The sequence below is a fragment of the Coregonus clupeaformis genome, chromosome 23, assembly GCF_020615455.1.
Source record: "Coregonus clupeaformis isolate EN_2021a chromosome 23, ASM2061545v1, whole genome shotgun sequence".
Lineage (NCBI taxonomy): Eukaryota > Metazoa > Chordata > Actinopteri > Salmoniformes > Salmonidae > Coregonus > Coregonus clupeaformis.
Genome location: NC_059214.1, coordinates 48,098,892 through 48,121,634, shown reverse-complemented (window position 1 = coordinate 48,121,634; position 22,743 = coordinate 48,098,892). Strand labels below are relative to the sequence as shown.

Sequence of the window (22,743 nt, the reverse complement as noted above, 5' to 3'; positions counted from 1 at the left end):
GGTCTGTGGCAGTAGCTAACGTTTTGGATGAACCTCAAAGGGTCCAGTAAGCTAATTTCAGTGGGTGGGTTTGGAGGGAAGGAGAGAGCTGCCAGTGTAAAACAAACAGGATTTCTGTAAGAGCATTATCCTAATGTGTTAGTTACTGCATGGTCGGGTGGGGTACTGGAGTTGGTTTTGCTGAAAACAGGTTGTGACTATGGGAAGCGAACAGCCGGCTTTGCAGGGCTATGTGCAGTTTGGAAAGGAAAAGGGAGGGGGAAAAATCTAAACAGACACAATATGTGGAGGGAATGTTTTTGGAGGGAACTTTTAGAGAGAACTTGTTTTTGTTCATTCGTTGCCAGAGACGTTAGGTTAACGTAAGCATGCCACGCATTGTATGTTTTGTATCAAATCCAGCTTTTCCTAAAGATATGTTAAACGTTTCCCTGGGTTCTTTAAGTTTAGGGTAAAGATTATTCTCTTTGAGAGTCATTGGAAAATTGCGCATAAACACCTCCATTGCTTTTTCGTCCAGGTTTTACGCAATGTACTCTGTAGCTAGCACTGACTGTCTGCAAACAAACTATCCATCTGATTCATGGATTCTCCTGGCTTGAAGTTCTGACATACCCTCCCAAAGATGGAAAAGCATGCAAACACACCCTAGTGCGAGAGTCGACTGTTATGGAAACCGTGAAAAAATATTTACGAGCCCTAGCTCAGCCTCTGGCTGGATAAGCCAGCCGATATATCCACAGGGGGAGAGTTAGCGATAGCATTAGCCTGCAGCTGTGGGAAACTAAGAGGCTTATAGTTACTGTCAGAATAGATCTGGCCTCTTTGGTCACATAAGAGTCAGACATTCCTTATGTGTTTGGGTACCCCAAATCATATTCATGACTCTGAGGAAACATCTCCTATTACACAACCTTAAACTGAATGACAAAAGCTACACAGGGGTTTTTGGAGGGAGAAAAGTGATATCAAAGGATAGCGGTCTTCTAAGAGGCAAACTAACTTTCTGTCTGTCTAGTGCACAACACTGTATACACATCAACAGAAATATAGTGTAGCTACAGCCTTGTTCACATAAATCTTATATTTTTGCACATTGGCAGTTTGAAGTGACTAAATCTTATATTTTTGCACATTGGCAGTTTGAAGTGACTAAATCTTATATTTTTGCACATTGGCAGTTTGAAGTGACTAAATCTTATATTTTTGCATATCTGATTCAAATCTGTTATTTTTGCTGCAGTCTGAACAGCCCAAAATCCACATTTCAAATCACCTTTGTAAGTGATTTGAAAATCAGATACAAATCTGATTTATGGCCATCCGACTTGTGTCTGTATGGTCAAATCTGATGTATTTGCCCACAAGTGGTTTTTAGACTGTTATTCGGCATATCTTGTCTCTTGCTAGCTACTCTGTTGACAGTTTGTCAACAACATGTAGTAACTAACTAGGTTGTTTACAAACAAATTAGTGAATGTGCTAGAAAGCTCTAAAAAGTTGGATAATCTTATCCTTTGAGGCTTTAAAAGTGTTCCTGCACTATGATTTTGAACATTCAAAGCAACTGGTAAACGTCCATGGCGGACATTGTCGTCATTTTAGCTTAATACATAACTTCTGAGTGACCGGAAGCAGGAGCACCACCACCAATCAGCCTACACCACTGCACACACACCAGTTGTTACTATAACAACTAGCGTAGCCATGTCAGCAAATGACTGCTGTCTGAACACACAAAAAATCCTATTTGGTCACTTTTAACTTGCTGTTTGGACAGTCAGTGTTCCGAAATGGATTTGAAAAACCAAACTGATTTGACCATTAAGGCGTGCAGTGTGAACAAGGCTTAATTGTATTTTGTTGGAACACAATTTGCTGCATACCTAAACAGTACCATGATAAGATCTAAGTGTAGGCCTAAAACACCAAAACCTGCACACATGCAATTCATATGCCCATCTATTTATTTCATGATTTGCCTGCAATGGCACGGCTTAAGTAGTGTCACATGTCTAGGCTGAACTCAGATTTTGATTTGTGGATCGAGGAGGGGCATTGTTAGATACATCACAACCCAACGGTCCTGGAATCACGCAAAACAGATGGGCCCAGTATGCACAGCGGAGCCTGTCAAACACTGTGCCGTTGCCCTGGCGATGGCTAATAGCTTCCAGCTGTTACAGCAGAGATTCCCAGGATATATTTGGGGAATTGTCTCCCCCCCCCCTCGTTTCTCAACCATATAAACACAGATATTGTATTGAATAAAATGGATCCAAGGCATAGGAAATGGGATAATCTATTTTATGAGGCCAGGGCTAGAGCTCTCTTCATCTCCCTCCACCGCTCTGTGAATATGCTCTTGTCATGTTATAGTGAGGAAGGGTTATCTGGGGTAAAATGAAGGAGAATTCCCTTCAAAGTAATGTATTGAATAGATTGGAAGCATATCTATGTACTGTATGTATTCAAATACCCAAACAAAGTGTTTTTCTTCCAGTAGACCAGGTCTGACCCCATTCTAAACTTTCTCCACTGGGGATGTTTGCTCTACTCATGCTATACCTACGCTCCAAGTCCTGAGCTGAAACCCCCAAGTAACATCAATGAAGTAACATCAATAAGGGATCATAGCTTTCACCTGGTCAGTCTATGGCATGGAAAGAGCAGGTGTTCTTAATGTTTTGTACACTCAGTGTAAATAGAATGGATGTAGTCATTCATTACAGTCATTGTACTCCAAGGACTACTCTGGCTTTGCGGAGTACAGTACCGTACAGTACTCTGTAGACCACTCCAGGCCCCTGAAATAACAAAACAGTGCATCCTATTCTACCTCTACCAATGGACAGATAAGGCCTTCACAATGTTTTCAAAAAGGCAGTCTAAAGCAGTCTTCCCCATAGAATTAGTGCCCTTTGCTAGCGATGGAAATGTTAAAAACAGAAGATGGAAAGAGCAGCCTTGAAAGAGGCCAGTGTTTCCTGGCCTTGGGTATTGTTCCCTGGCGGTATCTTGTGACATGCGCTCTACTGCGAGTCTGCACAGAGACACCTTTGTGCTTCCTCATCTTGTTCTTCTGAAATTTAAACATTATCCAAATGCTTTTTTGGGGTTGGGTCAATGCCTTAACCTTGAGAAATAAAAATCAAACAGAGATGAAGGACGGTGTATTGAGAGACAAGACACACACACACACAGAGAGAGAGAGAGAGAGAGAGAGAGAGAGAGAGAGAGAGAGAGAGAGAGAGAGAGAGAGAGAGAGAGAGAGAGAGAAGAGAGAGGGAGAGAGAGAGAGAGAGAGAGAGAGATAGAGAGAGAGAGAGAGAGAGAGAGATAGGGAGAGAGAGGGAGAGAGATAGAGAGAGGGAGCGAGAGAGAGATAGAGAGAGAGAGAGAGAGAGAGAGAGAGAGAGAGAGAGAGAGAGAGAGACAGAGAGATAGAGAGAGAGAGAAAAAGAAAGATAGATAATGAGAAAAAAGAGAGTGAGGCAGAGATGTTTAGAAAATGATAAAACAGGAAGCAACAAATGCACACAGCAAACTAGCAGGCAGTGTCATGGAAAGACAGTCAGCAAGGTTCGTTTAGAAGAGGAGTCAGTGTCATGGAAAGACAGTCAGCAAGGTTCGTTTAGAAGAGGAGTCAGTGGCAGGGAAAGACAGTCAGCAAGGTTCGTTTAGAAGAGGAGTCAGTGTCATGGAAAGACAATCAGCAAGGTTCGTTTAGAAGAGGAGTCAGTGTCATGGAAAGACAGTCAGCAAGGTTCGTTTAGAAGAGGAGTCAGTGGCAGGGAAAGACAGTCAGCAAGGTTCGTTTAGAAGAGGAGTCAGTGCCATGGAAAGACAGTCAGCAAGGTTCGTTTAGAAGAGGAGTCAGTGCCATGGAAAGACAGTCAGCAAGGTTCGTTTAGAAGAGGAGTCAGTGCCATGGAAAGACAGTCAGCAAGGTTCGTTTAGAAGAGGAGTCAGTGCCATGGAAAGACAGTCAGCAAGGTTCATTTAGAAGAGGAGTCAGTGTCATGGAAAGACAGTCAGCAAGGTTCGTTTAGAAGAGGAGTCAGTGGCAGGGAAAGACAGGGGAGGAGTGGAGGAGGGGAACGAACCAGAGAGGGAGCGACGGTGCTCAGACCGAGGAGACGCGAGTCGGCCTTGCATTCGGGCCGAGTACTCTGGTTAGAGCAGGGGTATAATTGGAGTCGGCAGAAGAATGAGGAGGAGGAAGATGATGAAAAGGAGGGAGAATGAGGGAGAGGTAGAGAGATGAAGAGATGGTCCACAGAAAGGAAAACATTCAAAGAAAAGTTATTTGCTAGTTAATAAAAACGTACAGAATTACAATCATAATATGACAGAAATGTCAAACATCTATGAGAAAAATGACTGACATGATCAGTGAGTATCAGTGAATCTGTCAGTAATATAACCATCAGTGGACATCTGCCTGTCCATGTGGACGAAGTGGGCTTGTACAGTGAGGGGAAAAAAGTATTTGATCCCCTGCTGATTTTGTACGTTTGCCCACTGACAAAGACATGATCAGTCTATAATTTCAATGGTAGGTGTATTTGAACAGTGAGAGAAAGAATAACAACAAAAAAATCCAGAAAAACACATGTAAAAATGTTTTATACATTGATTTGCATTTTAATGAGGGAAATAAGTATTTGACCCCTCTGCAAAACATGACTTAGTACATGGTGGCAAAACCCTTGTTGGCAATCACAGAGGTCAGATGTTTCTTGTCGTTGGCCACCAGGTTTGCACACATTTCAGGAGGGATTTTGTTCCACTCCTCTTTGCAGATCTTCTCCAAGTCATTAAGGTTTTGAGGCTGACGTTTGGCAACTCGAACCTTCAGCTCCCTCCACAGATTTTCTATGGGATTAAGGTCTGGAGACTGGCTAGGCCACTCCAGGACCATAATGTGATTCTTCTTGAGCCACTCCTTTGTTGCCTTGGCCGTGTGTTTTGGGTCATTGTCATGCTGGAATACCCATCCACGACCCATTTTCAATGCCCTGGCTGAGGGAAGGAGGTTCTCACCCAAGATTTGACGGTACATGGCCCCGTCCATCGTCCCATTGATGCGATGAAGTTGTCCTGTTCCCTTAGCAGAAAAACACCCCCAAAGCATAATGTTTCCACCTCCATGTTTGACGGTGGGGATGGTGCTCTTGGGGTCATAGGCAGCATTCCTCCTCCTCCAAACATGGCGAGATGAGTTGATGCCAAAGAGCTCGATTTTGGTCTCATCTGACCACAACACTTTCACCCAGTTCGCCTCTGAATCATTCAGATGTTCATTGGCAAACTTCAGATGGCCCTGTATATGTGCTTTCTTGAGCAGGGGGACCTTGCAGGCGCTGCAGGATTTCAGTCCTTCACGGCGTAGTGTGTTACCAATTGTTTTCTTGGTGACTATGGTCCCAGCTGCCTTGAGATCATTGACAAGATCCTCCTGTGTAGTGCTGGGCTGATTCCTCACCGTTCTCATGATCATAGCAACTCCACGAGGTGAGATCTTGCATGGAGCCCCAGGCCGAGGGAGATTGACAGTTCTTTTGTGTTTCTTCCATTTGCGAATAATCGCACCAACTGTTTTCACCTTCTCACCAAGCTGCTTGGCGATGGTCTTGTAGCCCATTCCAGCCTTGTGTAGGTCTACAATCTTGTCCCTGACATCCTTGGAGAGCTCTTTGGTCTTGGCCATGGTGGAGAGTTTGGAATCTGATTGATTGATTGCTTCTGTGGACAGGTGTCTTTTATACAGGTAACAAACTGAGATTAGGAGCACTCCCTCTAAGAGTGTGCTCCTAATCTCAGCTCGTTACCTGTATAAAAGACACCTGGGAGCCAGAAATCTTTCTGATTGAGAGGGAGTCAAATACTTATTTCCCTCATTAAAATGCAAATCAATTTATAACATTTTGACATGCGTTTTTCTAGATTTTTTTGTTGTTATTCTGTCTCTCACTGTTCAAATAAACCTACCATTAAAATTATAGACTGATCATTTCTTTGTCAGTGGGCAAACGTACAAAATCAGCAGGGGATCAAATACTTTTTTCCCCTCACTGTATACCCTGAAAACTAAATGATGTCATATGGAAAGTCTACTATCAGTGTCTTTGAGCCGTCCAACCAGAGAAACAAAGTGGCTGTGTGATAACTGAACATACTCTCCTTCATTTTCTAATTTTACAGTAAAGTGTGTTGCAATTTCGAATGCACTATAAATAAAGTTTGATTAGACCTGTGTATAAAACCACCATGATACTATCACTGTCTGGCCATAATGGTGTTTCACCAACACTCATCATTTCAGAATCAAGAAGATGCATTAATGCTTTCTATTCTATTATATTCTATTCAACTCCATTACTGTAACAGTCTCTGTCTTACAGTTGAATCAGAGCTGTCCCTTCACAGGTTAGCAATACGTTTCCGTGTCACTAGTCTGTGTTGGTTTTACGGCAGGTTTCCACACTGCAGAACTGTGTTCGGTTAAGACAGCGAACTTGCTCCGAACATGGGCTGTTCTCCTGGAAAAGGGTTGGCCACCCAGACAAAATACATTAAAATGGTTACATTATGTCACTGACAGTTTACCCTTGTCAATGTGTGGCTTATTAAGAGCCGTAGCACTGAGCCGTAGCATTGTTTGTACAATGGCTTCATTGTGACCTCACAGGACTCATATCAACACTAACGCGGTGCATCAAGAAGACAGAGCTTCCAGCCAGGAAAAGTCAAGCTGACCTCCCATTGGATATTCTGAGGGTTACTCTGGGAATGTTACTCTGGGGTTTTTACAGATACATGTTGTCCTGCTGTGCTGTTTTCTGTTCATCTCTTTGTGTAGAAAAAAAAAAGGTTTAAAAAAAAAACTGAAAAGGAAAGAAAGTGTAATGTTCTCTGTTAGTGTTTCATACATATGACAGTTTTTTGTTTATCTATTTAACACGCTAATGTGTCCTCAACTTGAATATCACCTTCCTGTTTCCCTTGTATATGAAATCACACCTATATGCCAATGACAACACATGAGATCTGCAGTCTTACCTGCCACACACTGGGCTACCAGGCCCTCCACATGGAGCACTTCATCAGGCTCTGCATCTCTCGGCTTGGGAGATGAGGAGGTGGCACTGCGGCTCTGTTGGGGCTCCTGGAGCTCCGGGGACAGGGACAGGGACATTGTGCTGGCGGGGTACATGTTGACGGGTTTCAGCTGCAGCAGGCCCCCGCTAGTGGGGACCTGGGTGGGAGAGCTGGTCCTGGCTGCCCCTTGGCTGGAAGGTTCAGTGGGGAAGCCTGGCACGAGGGCTACAGGGGGACTAGGCTGGTAGATGGCTGCTGGTCTCTGGATGGCAGAGGGCTCTGGTGACGTGGACGGCTGGAAGGGGGAGGACCTCAGCGTGACCTGGGCTAGGCTGGGCGCAGGGCTTCCCGAGATAGCTGAGTCAGCCTGGTAGGAGGGTCTTGCCTGGGTCTGGGAGAAGGACGGTTGCGTGGTCACCACCACCTTGTTCTCCCCCGGGGCACTCTGGGACTTCGGCACCTGCCCCAATGGGCGGCCGGGGTCCAGTTCCATCATCAGCAGGTTGAGGGCCTCAATGGACTGCTCAATCTCCTGCTGTGAGGCAGTCTGCTGGTGGGGGTACTGGGGCATGCTGTGGTGGCTCTGTAGAGGCATGGAGGGAGGAGGAGAGCCAAAATACACCCCGTCCATCACCGGCTCTTCTGGGACGCCATATTGCTGCCACACGTTGAGCCCACGTTGGACGGCTTTACGACTGCTGGTGGTGCGTGCTGGCGCTCGGGGGAGGGGATTCTGCTCTGCACCGAATGACTGTGAGCGATACAGGTTTCCATTCTGGCTGATAATGTAATCGCTCGCCGGGGGAACTGACTCACCTGTCCCATCCTGAGCTGAGCAGAGGCTTTGCACCAAGGTGATGGGAACCTGTGCAGCCACATCATGTAAGCCTATTGCGACATTGAAGGCAACGTTTTCCGGGGGCCCATCTGGGATGCTCCTCTCCAGATAGGGAACCTTGTCCTGCCCGTTGATAACGGTCTCAGTCTGGTAATAGAGGTCTGCTGGCGTGGCTCTCCCTTCCAGGGATGACAGAGTGCCCAGGCTATCCACGCTGTTACCCTCCTGACTGGTGGGCAGTTCCACCTCGTCATCCAGAATATCTGTTTCTCTGTCCATGCTGCTGTTGTGGCCATTCACGTGAACTTGGGCGGGCACCAGGTGAAGTAGTCCCCCTCCCCCTATCCCCATCCCTCCGCCCGACAGGTAGCCCTGGCAATGCATGGGGCCCTCCAGGCCACTGAGCAGCTGCTCCAGCTCCTGCTTCTCCTGGGGACTGATGGGCTGGACGGCCAGGACCGTGCCCGAGACCAGGGTCTCTTCCTGGGCCGCTGGCGGCTGGCTCACTGGGGGGGCTGCCTGGAGGACTGCTGCTGTCGGGGCTGGCTCATCAGTGCGGTCAGTCTTAATGGAGGCCGTGGAGTTGCCGGAGTCGCTGCTCACCGACAGGCCGTGGTCGACCGCGGGAAGGACGTGTTCGGTGGCGGCGGGCAGGAGGCCGTTGGCAGTGACCGCGCCCTCGATGGACTCCTTCTTGCGGACTTTAGCGTAGGGGCTGCCGTCCAGAGGGCCCTGCGTGTGTATGACGTCTGGGGAGAGAAAGACATAAGGAGGGGGTGGTTACAAAGAGGTGAATAACACTGTACAGTATTTTGATTTAACTAGGCAAGTCAATTAAGAACAAATTCTTATTTACAATGACAGCCTACCAAGAGGCAAAAGGCCTCCTGCGGGGACGGGGGCTGGGATTAGAAATAAAAATATAAGACAAAACACACATCACGTCAAGAGAGACACCACAACACTACATAAAGAGAGACCTAAGACAACACCACAGCATGACAACACAGCATGATAGCAACACAACATGACAACAACACGGTAGCAACACAACATGGCAGCAGCACAACATGGTAGCAACACAAGACATGGTACAAACATTATTGGGCACAGACAACAGCACAAAGGGCAAGAAGGTAGAGACAACAATACATAATGCGAAGCAGCCACAACTGTCAGTAAGAGTGTCCATGATTGAGTCTTTGAATGAAGAGATGGAGATAAAACTGTCCAGTTTGAGTGTTTTTTGCAGCTCGTCCCAGTTGCTAGCTGCAGTGAACTGAAAAGAGAAGCGACCCAGTGATGTGGGGACCTTTAACACAAGGTGACTGGCAGAACAGGATGAGGGGTGCAGTATATCATGTACAATGGTTAACATTTAATGCACTGTAAGTTATTCAAAAGTTTTTGGACATTTTGGTATAGTGAATATCATGATTTTTCAGCAACACAGACCTGTAATACTGATAAAGCAACTAAATCCAGTAGAATGAAACAGAGGGAAGAGGGAGAAGAGAAGGCAAAAGACGAGAGGAAGTAGGAAGTAGGAATTGTAATTTCTCAGTGTGCAGGCGATGCCAAAACAGCTGCTGTTGAACTGGGTACTGGCCCACTTCTGCCTCTCTCTGACAGGAAATAAGAATGGTATGTGCTGTAATATGAAAACTGTATTCACTAACTGTAAGTCGCTCTGGATAAGCGTCTGCTAAATGACTAAAAATGTCAAATGTAATAAGAATATTATAGTAAGTATAATAAGAATGGTATAATAAGAATGGTATGTGCTGTGGAAAAAGGGATGAAATCACACTTTATCAAGTCAATGACACTAATTACCGCCACCTGAAAAGCATTGGCCTTTAAGAAATTAGTGAGGGAGTATGTTTTATGTGTTTGTATACAGAGTATCCTGTGTATGATCTATGTATCAGTTCTGAAGGAATAAAACTGGACTGACTGCTGACGATTGAGGTACACTACATGGCTCTTAAAATTAGTGGATTTAGCTATTTCAGCCACACCCGTTGCTGACAGGTGTATCAAATCGAGCACACAGCCATGCATCCTCTATAGACAAACATTGGCAGTAGAATGGCCCATACTGAAGAGCTCATTGACTTTCAACATGGCACAGTAATAGGATGCCACCTTTCCAACAAGTCAGTTTGTCAGATTTCTGCCCTGCTAGAGCTGCCCCGGTCAACTGTAAGTGCTGTTATTGTGAAGTGGAATCATCTAGGTGTCACGCACGTTGAGAGACGGGTCGGACCAAGGAGCAGCGTGAAAAGCGTACATGTTTATTATCTAGAATAAACATACAAAACAACAAAACCACGTAACGTGACGTGAAAGTCCTATGGGCTATACAACAACCAGCCTGCACGGAACAAGATCCCACAAACAAGGACTGCAACCAGGCTACTTAAGTATGATCCCCAATCAGAGACAACGAGCGACAGCTGCCTCTGATTGGGAATCATACCCGGCCAAACACAGATGTATAACAACTAGACTCTAAACATAGATATACAACAACCTAGAACTAAACATGCACACCCTGACCAAACTAACTAGAGTTATATAGGTCAGGGCGTGACACTAGGAGCAACAACGGCTCAGCCGCGAAATGGTAGGCCACACAAGCTCATAGAATGGGACCGCAGGGTGCTGAAGCACGTAGCGAGTAAAAATCGTCTATCCTCGGTGGCAACACTCACTACCCAGTTCTAAACTGCCTCTGGAAGCAACGTCAGCACAAGAACTGTTCGTCTGGAGCTTCATGAAATGGGTTTCCATGGCTGAGCAGCCGCACACAAGCATAAGATCACCATGCACAATGCCAAGCGTCGGCCTGGACTCTGGAGCAGTTCTCTGGAGTGATGAATCACGCTTCACCATCTGGCAGGCCGACGGACAAATCTGGGTTTGGCGGATGCCAGGAGAACGCTACCTGCCCCAATGCATAGTGCAAACTGTAAAGTTTGGTGGAGAAGGAATAATGGTCTGGGGATGTTTTTATCATGGGTCGGGTTAGGCCCCTTAGTTCCAGTGAAGGGAAATCTTAACACTAAAGCATACAATGACATTCTAGACAATTCTGTGCTTCCAACTTTGTGGCAACAGTTTGGGGAAGGCCTTTCCTGTTCAGCATGACAATGCCACCGTGCACAAAGCGAGGTCTATACAGAAAATGTGTCGAGTTCGTGTGGAAGAACTTGACTGGCCTGCACAGAGCCCTGACCTCAACCCCATCAAACACCTTTGGGATGAATTGGAACGCCGACTGCGAGCCAGGCCTCATCGCCCAACATCAGTGCCCGACCTCACTAATGCTCTTGTGACTGAATGGAAGCAAGTCCCCGCAGCAATGTTCCAACATCTAGCGGAAAGCCAGAAGAGTGGAGGCTGTTATAGCAGTAAAGGGGGGGGACCAACTCCATATTAATGCCCATGATTGATTTTGGAATCAGATGTTCGACGAGCAGGTGTCCACATACTTTAAACATTCACCCACACACGCATGAGCCATGGCGGAAAAAACTACCTCACTAGGTAAATAAGCCCTGAAGGCATTTCCTGTCCCCTTGGAATAGAAGCAAAACATTTCAGACCAAAAACACACACAAAAAAGACAAACAATTGTAAAAATCAAAATTACGCCAATTATTACAATTATGAATTACACCTTTCACTATTGTGCAAATGGACAAATACACACGTGCACAAACGCACACAGACACACCTTATAGTATTCCCATATCATCCTTGTGGTCATGTGCTGTCAAGGGGAATGATGACCAGTGGCAAGCTGCTCTTGATGTAAGGACGACTTAGCAGCTGGCTCTATGCAGCATGGCCTTTAAACTGCCCTGCCATGCACGCTCACATTGGAAACCGCAATAACCACATACTTAGATTTAGCCTCTCCTGGAGGAGGACAACGGATGTTGAATGTTGATTTTTATTTTTTAAGCAGCACATTTCAGCATTACAGCCTCCATCAGAGGGCATGAAGTGAGCATTGACAAAAATATACTGTATATAAAAGATACTGTATATAAAATATACTGATATATATATATATATATATATATATATATATATATATATATATATATATATATATATATATATATATATATATATATATATATAAATGATACTGTATATCAAAGATACTGTATATAAAATATACATCTGATCAAGCTTCCAACTCCTCACCCCACACAGTTCCCATGAAGCTGTACAGTAAATCAAAGCATGTTTGAAACAGCAGTGTGTGTTGTGTGCGTGTGTGTTGTGTGCGTGTGTGTTGCGTGTGTGTTGTGTGTCTATGTTGCGTGTGTCTTCTGTGGGTGGTGGTGTGTGTGTGTGTGTGTGTGTGTGTGTGTGTGTGTGTGTGTGCTCTGAGATACCTCCTGATGTACTAATCAGATTGTACATTTGGGAACAGCAGTGTGTGTTGTGCGTGTGTGTTGTGTGTGTGTGTGTGTGCGTGTGTGTGTGTGTGTGTGTGTGTGTGTGTGTGCTCTGAGATACCTCCTGATGTACTAATCAGATTGTACATCTGAAAACAGCAGTGCACAAATAGTGTGCCTTTTTAAAAAAAAGTATACATCACAAGCCTTCAGAAAACCTTCTGTGACTTAGAACGCTAGGAGTCCATAAACTGGCTCTGTTGTTGTTGTTGTTGTTTAGCTTATCTGTGAGGTTATTTAACCTCATGTTTGTTTCCTTTAACAGATTCTAGATCCTCCTCTCCCCAATCCTAACCTTAAATATTAGTGGTGTGAGGAAACATCTGACCCTGTATCAGTGGTTAAGGGCAACTTATACCTACCTACTCATGTGACATGATCTTTGACCCTGTGACCTTTGAAGCCATTTCCTGCCAGCTGCCACAGGTCACCTAATGAGGTCCTTGTTTGACATTTGAATCTCTCTGTGGGTTGACCCAGCCCTCTCTGCAGGGTTACCCAGACATCTCTGTGGGTTGACCCAGCCCTCTCTGCAGGGTTACCCAGACATCTCTGCAGGGTTACCCAGACATCTCTGCAGGGTTACCCAGACATCTCTGCAGGGTTGACCCAGCCCTCTCTGCAGGGTTACCCAGACTCTCTGCAGGGTTACCCAGACATCTCTGCAGGGTTACCCAGACATCTCTCCAGGGTTACCAAGACATCTCTGCAGGATTACCCAGCCCTCTCTGCAGGGTTGCCCAGACATCTCTGCAGGGTTACCCAGACATCTCTGTGGGTTGACCCAGCCCTCTCTGCAGGGTTACCCAGACTCTCTGCAGGGTTACCCAGCCCTCTCTGCAGGGTTGCCCAGAAATCTCTGCAGGGTTACCCAGACATCTCTGCAAGGTCATCCTTTTTTTCTCTACTATTCCAGACTATCAATCGCTCTCTATTCCTCTTTTTTTGTGGGGCGATCCATCTTTCACAAGGATTTAGGGGATTTGATAGAAAGATGATGGATTAAGTGGACATGACATTACAGAAAGGTAGTTAGGGTTAACTCAGTTCATTGCAATGAAAGGGGCTCTTATCTCCAAAACAATTTCTCTCTGAATGTTTTTGAAGTGCCAATAAAACAGTTCACATACGATTAAGGCAGTCCTCAACTTTCCACAGTGTGAAATAACAAACACCGCCAGCTCCAAACTGAGGCTGATAAACAGCAACTCCAAAGATGTCAGGTAGAGCTCCAAGTGCTGTCAGAGTCTTGAACAGATTGTTATTCATTACTCTGTCCTTAAAGTCCAATCTGGCATCTGAGAATATGTTCAACGGTTATTTCAATTCCTAATATTTGGGGTTGGAGTTTTGCTGAATAACGAATCCCAGATTGTCGCTTTCTACACAAGGACTAGGGTTGAATGGCGGGAACCTGGTTACTGAGATTTACAGACCAAAACCACTTTTCCCGGGATAAATAACTGCAAGAAACCGTTAAATTATAATATATTATTTATATGAACAAAATGACGGGAAATGGAACTGTTAAATTATATGCGAAATCTGGCTTCTCTACGGCCTTCTCTCTTCTCTCTGCATGATCAATCATCAATGCTCAGGGTGGGGACAGATCATCTCAGTATGGAGCGCAGTTCACAATGCATGTTGACCTATCATCTCATCATGGTAACTTTTTTTCTTGTGACAGGTAGGCCTACATTTGCTGCAGCATAGCCTATGCTACAGTAGCCTAATATAATGACTGAATCGCATCTAATTTGTAATCTGTTTCAGGAAGCTAGGCGTATGTCGCAAGTCACTACTTCACAAGAGAGGTATTTGAACTTTTTTTAAATGTTATTTGCGTCGAATACGACAGGTGTAGACCTTACCGTGAAATGCTTGCTTACAAGCCCTTAACCAACAATGCAGTTTAAAGAAAAATAAGAGTTAAGGAAAAAGATTTACTAAATAAACTAAAGTAAAAAATAAAAGAGCAACAATAAAATAACAATAATGAGGCTATTTACAGGGAGTACAGGTACTGAGTCAATGTGCGGGGGTACAGGTTAGTTGAGGTAATTGAGGTAATATGTACATGTAGGTAGGGGTAAAGTGACTATGCATAGATAATAGATAATAAACAGTGAGTAGCAGAAGCGTAAAAAAAAAGGGGGGGGTCAATGCAAATAGTCCAGGTAGTCATTTTATTAGCTGTTCAACAGTCTTATTTCTTGGGGGTAGAAGCTGTTCAGAAGACTTTTGGACCTAAACGTGGCGCTATTGTACCGCTTGCTGTGCGGCAGCAGAGAGAACAGTCTATGACAAGAGTGGCTGGAGTCTTTGGCAATTTGTAGGGCCTTCCTCTGACACCACCTGGTAAAGAGGTCCTGGATGGCAGGAATCTTGGCCCCAGTGATGTACTGGGCCGTACGCACTACCCTCTGTAGTGCCTTGTGGTCGGACTGTCTTGGTGTGTTTGGACCATGATAGGTTGTTGGTGATGTGGACACCAAGGAACTTGAAGCTCTCAACCTGCTCCACTACAGCCCCGTCGATGAGAATGGGGGTGTGCTCGGCCCTCCTTTTCCTGTAGTCCACGATCATCTCCATTGTCTTGATCATGTTGAGGGAGAGGTTGTTGTCCTAGCACTATTGTGTTGAACGCTGAACTGTAGTCAAAGAACAGCAATCTCACATAGGTGTTCCTTTTGTCCAGGTGGGAAAGGGCAGTGTTGAGTGCAATAGAGATAGCTATTTCTGTGGATCTGTTGGGGGCGGTATGCAAATTGGAGTGGGATACGGTTTATGGGATGATGGTGTTGATGTGAGCCATGATCAGCCTTTCAAAGCACTTCATGACTACAGACGTCAGTACTACAGGTCGGTAGTCATTTAGGCAGGTTACCTTGATGTTCAGGGACTATGGTGGTCTCCTTGAAACATGTACAGTACCAGTCAAAACTTTGGAAGCACAAGATTGTGCAAAGCTGTCATCAAGGCAAAGTGTGGCTACTTTGAAGAATCTTAAATATAAAATATATTTTGATTTGTTGAACACTTGTTTGGTTACTACATGATTACATGATTATTTCATAGTTTTGATGTCCTCACTATTATTATACAATGTAGAAAATAGTAAAAAAAAAAAAAAAACTGGAATGAGTAGGTGTGTCCAAACTCTTGACTGGCACTGTAGGTATTACAGACTCAGTCAGGGACAGGTTGAAAATGTCAGTGAAGACACTTGCCAGTTGGTCAGCGCATGCTCAGATTACACGTCCTGGTAATCCGTCTGGCTCTGTGGCCTTGTGAATGTTGACCTAAAGGTCTTACTCACATCGGCTATGGTGAGCGTGATCACACAGTCGTCCGGAACAGCTGGTGCTCTCATGCATGCTTCCGTGTTGCTTGCCTCGAAGCGCGCATAGAAGTAATTTAGCTCGTCTGTTATGCTTGTGTCACTGGGCAACTTGCGGCTGGGATTCCCTTTGTAGTTCGTAATAGTTTACAAGCCCTGCAACATCCGACGAGCGTCAGCCAGTTGTCTCCACTGCCAGTTTGTTTCCTCTCAATGGTCCAGGACTTCCTTTAAGATCAGTCTAGGCCACAGTCCAGGACTTCCTTTAAGATCAGTTTAGGCCACAGTCCAGGACTTCCTTTAAGATCAGTTTAGGCCACAGTCCAGGACATCCTTTAAGATCAGTCTAGGCCACAGTCCAGGACTTCCTTTAAGATCAGTTTAGGCCACAGTCCAAACCTTTTTTTACACATTCCAAAAACATTCCATTATAAATCTACATCTGGGTCAGGTGGGCATCATTTGAAAGCATATTCTATTGCCAACATGACTAGCTAAGTTATAAAATACGATTTTACAGTGTTAGGTTTTCAAAAAGCACTTCAGACAAACAGATTGTAACGTTGGTGTGCATAGAATGGAGTGCATTCAAGTGCGTGTTCCACGGAAAATTTTCTTCACAATACGACAAACACAGGCTCATTCTGTTCAGGACAACGCATGGGAATAATGCATGTCATTCTTGTAACTGTGGATCAAACATAGCGATCGTAAACGTTGATACCGTCTTCAAATATGGAGATGTGAGGTAAACATCGACTCATGGGTGTATGGTTTGCTTGTATGACATCAACGCAGTATTTATTCTAATCCTTAACGTCTCATCTTTCAGAAACACATCGACTCCTTTTGATTTACAGCATTTCCCCTCACTCAGACAAGAACAAATGTGCAAAAGTAGCCCAATTAGCAGGAGGGATGGGGGCAACTTCTTGTTGCGCGCAATGCTCAAGTTCAGAATGGTTGTCAGTCAAAACCCATACAGCGCTGTGAAGCGCAGACCCAGAGCTCTGACGTCATGTAAAGCATGTTACTGTACAGCCACTGTGTTCCAATTTAGGTGCTTATCAATGACAAAATCTGCCATTTTCAATCAGTATATGGGATTGACAGGGTCTGTGAATGGAAAGGGCTACGTAACAGCCCAGTCCAGGACTTCCTTTAACCTTTTACTGCAATGGGCTAAATCAGGTTCACACAGTGTTTGTCGGTAGCCTTAAACAAGTCATCCCTATATTGCACTTTATATACAGTACCAGTCAAAAGTTTGGACACACCTACTAATTTAAGGGTTTTTCTTTATTTTTACTATTTTCTACATTGTAGAATAATGAAGGCCTGATTCACACAGTCTCCTTTGGACAGTTGATGTTGAGATGTGCCTGTTACTTGAACTGTGAAGCATTTATTTGGGTTGCAATTTCTGAGGCCGGTAACTCTAATGAACTTATCCTCTGCAGCAGAGGTAACTCTGGGTCTTCATTCCCTGTGGTGGTCCTCATAAGAGCCAGTTTCATCATAGCGCTTCATGGTTTTTGCGACTGCACTTGAAATGTTCTGTATTGACTGACCTTCATGTCTTAAAGTAATGATGGACTGTTGTTTCTCTTTGCTTATTTGAGCTGTTCTTGCCATAATATGGACTTGGTCTTTTCCCAAATAGACCTATCTTCTGTATACCACCCCTACCTTGTCACAACACAACTGATTGGCTCAAACGCATTAAGAAGGAAAGAAATTCCACAAATTAACTTTTAACGAGGCATAGCTGTTAATTGAAATGCTTTCCAGGTGACTACCTCATGAAGCTGGTTGAGAGAATGCCAAGAGTGTGCAAAGCTGTCATCAAGGCAAAGGGGGGCTACTTTGAAGAATCTCAAATATAAAATATATTTTGATTTGTTTAACACTTTTTTGGTTACTACATGATTCCATATGTGCTATTTCATAGTTTTGATGTCTTCACTATTATTCTACAATGTAGAAAATAGTAAAAAATTAAGAAAAACCCTGGAATGAGTAGGTGTGTCCAAACTTTTGACTAATACTGTACATCACAGAAGACTGAAATATAACAAAACTGTTTGGCATAGAAACAAAGGATTTTCGGCGGTTTAAAAAAGTAATGTTTATTAATTATGAAATTATAAAAATATGAATAACATTCCACCCATGAGGCCACTAGGTCATTTGACTGCAGGAAAGGGATCTATGTAACGGCCCACAGTCCAGGATTTCTTTTAAGTAACAGCATCGCTTGGAAAAGTGAGCCTTTCCCCCATTGTCTACTCTGGCCTCCGTTGCCCCCGACAACCCCTCCCGGGTTCCTTTACTGAGAGTCTGGAAGGTTCCAGATAAATAAACCAAGACTGTACAGACTTTACACATCTTCTACCATCCAAAGACACTAGAGATTACACATCTTCTACCATACAAAGACACTAGAGATTACACATCTTCTACCCTACAAAGACATTAGAGATTACACATCTTCTACCCTACAAAGACACTAAAGATTACACATCTTCTACCATACAAAGACACTAGAGATTACACATCTTCTACCCTACAAAGACACTACAAAGATTACACATCTTCTACCCTACAAAGACACTAAAGATTACACATCTTCTACCCTACAAAGACACTACAGAGATTACACATCTTCTACCATACAAAGACACTAGAGATTACACATCTTCTACCCTACAAAGACCTTCCAGAGATTACACATCTTCTACCTTACAAAGACACTATAGAGATTACACATCTTCTACCATACAAAGACACTCCAGAGATTACACATCTTCTACCATACAAATAAACTCACAGATATTGCACTCTGAAACACCCAAAGTGACCCAATCGGCCCAGGAATACCTTTGTCGTCCAGTCAGCAAACAAAAGATTATACACACAACAATGTCCAGTGAAGTCTACCAAAACTTGAGCTCCAGCTTCAATTTGAACCCAGACATATTTACATGAACATTTAAACCCATAGACTGTGGTCATCATTACTTTATTTACCTCAGTGTCACTTCTAGGCGTCAAGTGACCACATTAAATGTGATACTCATGCACACATGTGCACGTACACAAGCACACACACACACGCACAAGCACACACACACACACACACACACACGCACAAGCACACACACACACACACACACGCTACCTGTTTTAGCACCTTTTGAATCACCTGCTTACGGCCAAATGTGACACAACCGGCAACAGATCCAAATGTGATACATAACCAGCAACAGATAGTAAATCAACGGTTGCAGCTCAACACAGCATCCCTGAATAACCAGTATGAATAGTGAAGATACACATGGCAAAGCACTTGGGAACGAAATTACTTTAAAGTTTTGGATCTTACATAATAGAAGGTATTCAAAAAGCACAAAACATATAGCGTGAAAGGAGCTCCCCTACCTGTGTGAAAACTGCAGTTGGTATAGTCCAGAGGGATCTGGAAAAACGCCCAAGTGCTACCCCAAAGCGGAACCCCCGGAGTGGAACATTGCGGAGCTGAATGGGGGGAGTTCTCTTGGCTCAGGAGGCTACTTGTGTTGTTAGAGCTGCTGCTGTTGTGGACTAGTGGTGACTAGCTGCCTGTCTGAGCTACTCTGAGTGAGCTCCTGCTCTTAAGTCCTATGAACTCTCACAACAGTCTCTGTGTGTCGGTGTCTGTGTGGGGAGAGGGGGCAGCCACACAACCACGGTATGCGTTTGACTGAGTGACATCACTCCTCTCTCTCCCTCTGGTTCCCTCTCTATAGCACACAAATGCATGTTCACACAGACACAAGGAACAACCAAACCATACTCAACACACACACACACACACACAGACACTACACAGCCTCCACCTCTCACCCACCCACACATGAAAATGAGCCACTTTTACTGTTGTAACTAGGTTGAATGAGTGTAACTAGCTATCAGAGTTAGCGCTAGGGAATAGAAACAAGCTGTTACTGTGAAAGGAAAAACCACACCCTGCATTGGGGAAAGAATGAGAAGGACAAATAATGAGAGAGAGAGAGAGAGAGAGAGAGGGGGAGAGAGAGGGGGAGAGAGAGAGGGGGGGAGAGAGAGAGGGAGATAGAGGGAGAGAGAGAGAGAGAGAGAGAGAGAGAGAGAGAGAGAGAGAGAGAGAGAGAGAGAGAGAGAGAGAGAGAGAGAGAGAGAGAGAGAGAGAGAGAGAGAGAGAGAGAGAGAGAGAGAGAGAGAGAGAGAGAGAGAGAGAGAGAGAGAGAGAGAGAGAGAGAGAGAGAGAGAGAGAGAGAGAGAGAGCGAAAGAGAGAGCGAAAGAGGGAGAGAGAGAGAGAGAGAGAAAGAGGGAGAGAGAGAGAGAGAGAGAGAAAAGGTGATGAGAAAGAAACAGAAAAGAGAGCTTGAGGTGAAAGTACAACCAGCTCTCACATGTCAGAATTAGACGTCATCCATGTTACTCAAACTTCAAATTTCAAAGTTTTTGCAAAGGTCACATTTCAAAGTGTTTAAGGTTAAGTTTAGGCATTAACTCTGAATATTTAAGGTTAGGCTGTTTTGGGATAGGCTTAAAACAATACATCTCAAAAAAACTATCGCTGGATTCGAATTTGCAACCTTTGGAATCAGAGGCAGATGCTACTTGAAGGTAACAGCGCTCACTGTTGCCCCTAGTGGCCGGTTTCCACATCATCTCCCGACTTCCTCAGACATGGATGGACGTCGAATACTGACTTGTATCACGGGTGACCTGGCTGTAAAGTGAGAGGTGCTCAATAGTATCTGATCTGGAGCAGGGTACCAATGAGATTGCAATCACACACACACACACACAGCCTTTGTATCTGCACAATGTAGTCCTGTTCATGTACACAATATACAGTGTACTGACATTTCCTTACTAAGATTTTAACTACAGTTTTCTTCTGTTTGAGCTCCACTGAAGACTCCATCTTACTTAGCGATCTCCTACATTTACATTGCTTAGGAAACACAGGCTTTACTGTGAAACAACTGAACAGAGAACAAAACCACAGAGAACAAGCATACTGCTTCTCTCTTCCAATGTGATAAGACAAACATTGATGCACCCTGATACACCCTGATACACCCCGATACACCTTGAAAACCCATGATGCACCCTGATACACCCTGATACACCCCGATACACCTTGAAAACCCATGATACACCCTGATACACCCTGATACACCCCGATACACCTTGAAAACCCATGATACACCCTGATACACCCTGATACACCCCGATACACCTTGAAAACCCATGATACACCCTGATACACCCTGATACACCCCGATACACCTTGAAAACCCATGATACACCCTGATACACCCTGATACACCCCGATACACCTTGAAAACCCATGATACACCCTGATACACCCTGATACACCCCGATACACCTTGAAAACCCATGATACACCCTGATACACCCTGATACACCCAGATACACCCCGATACACCTTGATACACCCTGATACACCTTGGTACACTAATACAGAACATTCTGAAAATTGTCAAATCACAATCATGACAGTCCCTGTCTCTTGGTCTCCCTGTCCTTCTCTCATGTCCAATTATCTCTCTCTCTTTCACTCTCTCTCATCATCATCATCATCATCATCAACATTATCATCATCAAGACATCAACATCATCATCATCATCAGCATCATTAAGACATCAACATTATCATCATCAAATAAATCAACATGATCATCATCATCATCATCAACATTATCATCATTAAGACATCAACATTATCATCATCAAATAAATCAACATGATCATCATCATCATCATCATCATTCAGCCATCAACATGATCATCATCATCATTAAGACATCAACATGATAATCATCATCATTAAGACATCAACATTATCATCATCAAGAAATCAACATCATCATCATCATCATCATCAGTAAGACATCAACATTATCATCATCATCATCATCATTAAGACATCAACATTATCATCATCATCATCATCATCATCATAATCAGTAAGGCATCCTCATCATCACCATCATCTTTGTACAGCTCCATGCTGCTCAGTCCACTCAGAGTTAATAACGGTGATGGCAGATTATTGTAAATTATAAAGTTAGTGCTGAAGACTGTTCTAGGCTGAGACTCACAGGACAGATGTAGTGTCTTCAGGACAGATGTAGTGTCTTCAGGACAGATGTAGTGTCTTCACGACAGATGTAGTGTCTTCACGACAGATGTAGTGTCTTCAGGACAGATGTAGTGTCTTCACGACAGATGTAGTGTCTTCACGACAGATGTAGTGTCTTCAGGACAGATGTAGTGTCTTCAGTTTAGAAGAGCCATGCCCAGTAGCATGAGGTATGGTCAGATTCCAAACAGAGATAGAAAATCTAATGACGTCGCAGCTTTTTACGACAGCCACACTATTTATGTCTGTGTTCCTCCTAACGTGTTGTGTGTCTGTTTCTGTTTTCATCTGTACTCTGTGTGTGGTGTGTTTGTGTGTGTGTGTGTGTGTGTGTGTGTGTGTATGCCTGCTTGCATGTGCGCAAGGGAGAAATGTGCGCGTGTGAAGATTACTAGTATTTATGTCTATTGTGTGTGTGTGTGTTTTCTTGGCTCCATGAGGAAAATGCTTTGCTGTATGATCTCACACATATTTATCAGGGGGACCTGTCTGCATTCCTGACACCTTTTCCTGCTTAACTAACGAGCAGGGAGATCGTTCCATGTCATTTGCCCTGTCTGTCTCAAACTATATGGGTGTGTGTGCATGTGTGTGTCTGTGAGATCATGCTACCCTTGGAGTGAGTGAGGTGTTCTCTGAGATCACATCTCAAGCTACTGCACATTATATTATAATATTATTACTATAATATTATTACATTATTACTATTAAGTGCTACGTTGATATTTTTTGTGTGATGATGACTGCTTTCTGTGAGAACATAACCTTGGGCACTAATGG

General features: G+C 44.1%; 1 protein-coding gene across 6 annotated transcripts in view; it reads right to left on the bottom strand.

Moving 5' to 3' along the window:
• The window catches only part of LOC121536473 (tensin-1-like), a 318,940-nt gene that overhangs the window by 25,915 nt on the left and 270,282 nt on the right, over positions 1-22,743 (bottom strand). For 5 of the 6 annotated variants that reach the window (XM_045206739.1, XM_045206740.1, XM_045206741.1 and 2 more), the window contains 2 exons: positions 7,066-8,691; positions 4,107-4,172 (listed from right to left, as the gene is read on the bottom strand). In XM_045206739.1, the coding sequence (XP_045062674.1) occupies positions 4,107-4,172; positions 7,066-8,691 (1,692 nt within the window). The remainder of the gene's footprint in view (positions 1-4,106; positions 4,173-7,065; positions 8,692-22,743) is intronic. The other variant, XM_045206742.1, reaches the window with a different exon arrangement.